The 4,651-nt window shown below is 51.8% G+C and overlaps 1 protein-coding gene across 3 annotated transcripts in view; it reads right to left on the reverse strand.

Annotated features, from left to right (window-relative positions):
* MYH14 (myosin heavy chain 14) overlaps positions 1 to 4,651 on the reverse strand; it is a 107,884-nt gene that overhangs the window by 53,478 nt on the left and 49,755 nt on the right. For all 3 annotated transcript variants that reach the window (XM_006160113.2, XM_014592265.1, XM_014592264.1), the window contains 2 exons: positions 4,207 to 4,321; positions 82 to 269 (listed from right to left, as the gene is read on the reverse strand). In XM_006160113.2, coding sequence (XP_006160175.1) covers positions 82 to 269; positions 4,207 to 4,321 — 303 coding nt within the window. The remainder of the gene's footprint in view (positions 1 to 81; positions 270 to 4,206; positions 4,322 to 4,651) is intronic.

Raw genomic sequence — 4,651 nt, forward strand, 5'->3', positions numbered from 1 at the left:
CCGCGCCCCCAGCCGAGCCCAGCAGCCGGGCCTCCCCCTGCCCCCAGGAGCCACCCCAGCTGCCTCATGTAGGTCACTCACCCTTTTCTCGTGGTTGGGGACGATGCAGCGGACGAAGCTGGGGTTGGTGTTGCTGAGCGTGGCCATGAGACGGCTCAGGGACTCCTTGTAGAGCTGCCCCACCGTCCGGAACATGCCCCGACGGGGGCGGCCACCCGGTGGGCCGTCCCCAAGGCTGCTCACCTGTTCCAGCCCCACGATGCCCTCCACTGAGGAGGAAACAGACGCAGAGAGAGTGGGGTCAGGGGTCAGTTTTAGGGAGCTGGGGTGGCCGAGGACAAGGGCTCTACATTTACGGAACCTGGCACTTTATGTCCGAGGCCCCCCCCAGCCTGGTAAGGCAGGTGTCATCCCCACCAGTCGGACAGGCAAGCAGGCTCACAGAAAGGAGGAAGCCTGTGCTCGAGGCCCCATGGCTCGGGAACTGCAGACCCAGGACGAGAACCCAGGCAGTGCAAGTGCTCTCAACCCCTGGCCCGATCTCTGTGTCCTTGGCAGTACGTGGTGGCGACAGGGAGCGCTCACACAGCACCTGTCCCCTGAGGGCACCGCTCCAAGCAGTTCACACACACTGACAGCGTGAGCTCAGTCAGTCCCACTTCACAGATGAGGAAACCGAGGCGCGGAGGGACACGGGGATGACAAGCCCAGTGCAGCTCATCTGAGGGACCCGAGTACTGGACACAGGGCAGACTCTTCCCACAAACCATTTTTCCAGAAAGGCTGTTCTGCCTTTTATCGCCACTGGGTGGCGCCACCCCGGCCAGTGGAAAACACTCTCCTTCCGGGTGGAGCTCAAGTCTATGCCCCGAGCCACCCCAGGTCTCTCCAGAACCCTCTGGCAGGCAATCTGGATCCCTGCAAAGCTCAGCCCCGCCTAAGGCTCATCAGTGGTCAATGCATAGGGCCTCAGATGGCAGGGCCTCAGATGGCAGTTTCCTCCCCAGGTTCAACTCTCCCCCACCTCATACTCTCAGTTAGTTTCAAAATGATAATAATTTCTTAATCTTTTAAAAAAGAATGATTTATTTCATTTGTTGTTATTATTTATTTTTTAACTTGACCAGAGAGAGAAAGGGAAAGTGAGAAAGCAAGCTGCCAGGTCCAGGACGCAAACCATGGTCAGTCATGTGGGAGTCCAGCACCTTAACCACCACGCCACCTGCTGGCCCCAATTTCTTAAGGTTTTACAGCCCAGGTTAGAGCTAAGATTCTGGGACCTGGGCTGCTGGGTTGAAACCCCAGCCCTGCTACTGCCCGACACAGCGTGACCTCAGCCAAGTGACTGGGCCTCTCGGTGCCTGGGCTCCCCGTTTGAGAGGGGTGCAGTACTGCCCCTCCTGATGGGTCATTCAGAGGGTCCGGGTGTCAGTGGTTATGACAGGGCAGCTCACGGTGAAACCCATACTCAGGAAATGCCAGCAGGTATTGCCACGCTGTCTGGGCCGCTACATGAGGTTTACCTTGGAAGAAAAGGTTCTGCCCTCCATGGAGGGAGAGGAGAGGGGAGGGCAGGGGACCAACATTCAAACCCGCCCACCCTCCCACCTGGCAAGCCTCACCGTCCATGTACAGAGACACCCACCCCCTGACGGAGAAAGGGCCGAGCTGCACCTCCCTGCAGGTCCTGGGGGCGACGGTGGGAAGGAGCCAAGGAAAGAGAACTGCTGGAAGCCCCCGTGTTCTGGGGAGTGAGGACAGATGGGGCCAGGGGTGGGGGGCAGGGAGATGGCAGGGAGAGGTGCATGAAAAGAGAAGAGAAGGTGGCAGGAAGAAAAAGAGGAGAGAGTTATTAGTCAACAGAACCGAGCAAAGCAGGAGGGACACCCGAATGTTGGCCATGAACTTTTAAAATTCAGTTCACCTTTGTGGCTACCACCTGCCAAGGGCACCAACGTTGGCTGGAAGGATGTCCTCTGTGAGGACTTAGTGCAAGGGGAAATAGTTAGGCATCTATGCCTAGAGGCCGAGTCTTTATCTGATATACTAGGAATCCCTTTTTGCCCTGGCTACCAGGAAGCTCAAGAGTTAACAGCCCACTCACCCTCTCAGAAGATAGTTTATCTCATTTGCCCTTTCCTTGGGGTACCAGGATGCTGGGTGCTCAACTTCAGGCTCAAGGCAGCTATAGAAGAGGCTGACGCAAAAATGGCCCCAGTTCTCCACCCTCTCGTTTTCACACCTTTTGCCAGTAACTTGCAGCTCCTTAAATCTGGGCTGGCCTTACAACTAGCTTTGTGAACGAGAACTGTGATAGAAGTGATCTGCGACAACTCCAAGCCTAGGGCTGAGGAGACGTTGCAGTTTCCAGTTCTCTCTTAGAATTTTTTTTTTTTTTAGAGAGATTTTTGCTATGGGCACATGCACTCGCTGGAGAGACAGAGAAAGAGAGACAGAAAGCAAGAAATCATACCCCAGGGAGGATGGCCATGCCACGATCCCTTCTCCTTCATTCTCCTCTCGGGATCTTGGGCACACATGCACACGTGCACTCACATGCACCTGGCATGAGTTTTAAGCTCCTGGGTCCAGGACTCGAACCACAGTCGACTACACAGGAGTCCAGCAACATAACCATTACACCATCTGCTGATCCCTCTAGGAACACTTTAAGAACCAGGCGTGCCCAGAATGAGACAACTGCGGGGACCCCTGGGGGAAATCACACGTCCATAAGGGGTAGATTTGCAGCCTGGAGTGGATCTCATCGCAGAAACTGGTTTGATGCTGTGTATCAAACACTGCTTTCCAATCCCTAATGCGTAAACCACAAAAAACGATTCCTCTTTCTAACATCAGCTCCCAAGATCAAAGTGTTCCATGTCCCTTTGCTCTAGGAGTCTGTTTGGGACCACTCATCTTGCTCATTTTGCTCCCTTGCCTAATTGCGCGGGCTGGTGCTTCTGTAGCTACACTTTCCATTTCCATAGAAGATTAAGGCAAACTGACAAATGCCAGAAACTTGGAGGCGGCAGAAACCAAGATGCCAGTTATTCTAGTTTTACAAAACTATCTTTCAATCCGTCCCCCCCAAGGGCAGGGGCAATAACAGGGCTTGGAAAGATGAGGGTCCTTCCACAAAGTCACCCGGCTCTCCTGCCTGAGACTCCTCAAGTGTCAGTCCAAAAAGCCTGACAGCCAGACTCACAAAACCATATTCCGGTCTGTTGTTCTTTTCGTATCTTTAGGGGCTCAAAGGGGGCTTTGTTAGAGTGAAGAAAGCCTGAAAGTTGCCTAACTTGTGAAACCTCACCTTTCTGAGTTCCTGGAGTCACTCATTCTTTTTTCAGTAGAATCTGCTCCTTGTTTTTAGGAAACATACGCCCTCTACAAATAACAAGTGTGCCTTCTCCTTTACAATATTCATATACAAAAGTTCATGGAAAATGCATAGTATGAAAAACCAATGCACGGATCAAAAAATTTTTTCTCTGCACCAAAGTAAACTTACTCTTTAATTCTATTTTCCCACAAACTTTGTGGGTTTTTTGTTTTTTGTTTTGTTTTTGCCGTAGGGCATGTACACTCACTGGAGAGAGACAGAGAGAAAAAGTGAAAAATCACCCTCTTAGGGTGGATGATCATACCACAACCCCTTCTCCTCCATTCTCCTCTTGGGATTTTGGGTACGTACACATGTGCCTGGTGTGATCTTCAAGTCACCAGGTCTAGAACTCAAACCATAGTCAGCCATGTGGAAGTTCAGTGCCTTAACCACCATGCCACCTGCTGGCCTCCTTTCCACAAACTTTCTGAAGTGTCCTTGTACTTATTTCTTTTTCCAGTCTGATTGCATGGTCTAGTATTGCTAAAAACAAGGACTAACAGCAGTGTTCGAGAGTAGCCATCCTTGCCTTGTTTCTGATTATTACTTGTGCATGAGGCTGGCTTCAGATAGCAATCCATCCATCCACCACTATTTGGAAATACTATTAGGTCATCAGCAAAGTCATGACATATCTTTCTGTGGTTTTCTGTGCAAAAACGCATCATGACTTTCCTGACAATCTCAATAATTGTGAGACTGTTCATTCGGGTCTAAGTGGACAACTTCAGTCCAGACCTTGGCCTCTCAAACAAAGGTGCTGGGTCCAGAGAAGGGATGCCCAGACCTCCAGGGACAGGGCCTGACAAGCTGGTCCTTACCATCTTTCCAAATCTCTGCTGTTAGCCGATCTGTGCTCTGGTGAAGCAGGGCCGCAACGTTGTCATTCAGAGGATCCATGTTTTTCATCAGCCACTCATTGGCCTTGTAGTCAACCTGAATGAGGTCAGACAGAGGAGGGTGATGACTTTAGGCTCACCAGCTCTCCTGTTAAGGATTTCCTAAGGAGCCTCAGAACCCAGAAGAGTCCCAGCCCTGGGCACCAAGGACCAGAGCATTGGTGCCACCTTGTGTCCATATCTTAAACTGCACCCTCCACCAGCATTGCCTCTACTCTGGCCGCACATCTCCTGGCCAATCCTGGAACCCGCAAGTGCCCTTCCCACCCTCTGCCTGCCCTCTGCTGGCTACTGTTACTCAGCACTGAGAGCAGGGCCAGCAAAGCAGGCCAGAGACTGCAGCTCTTTTTTTTTTTTTTAATATGTC

The sequence above is a fragment of the Tupaia chinensis genome, unplaced genomic scaffold, assembly GCF_000334495.1.
Source record: "Tupaia chinensis unplaced genomic scaffold, TupChi_1.0 Scaffold000673_1, whole genome shotgun sequence".
In the NCBI taxonomy this organism is placed as follows: Eukaryota; Metazoa; Chordata; class Mammalia; order Scandentia; family Tupaiidae; genus Tupaia; species Tupaia belangeri.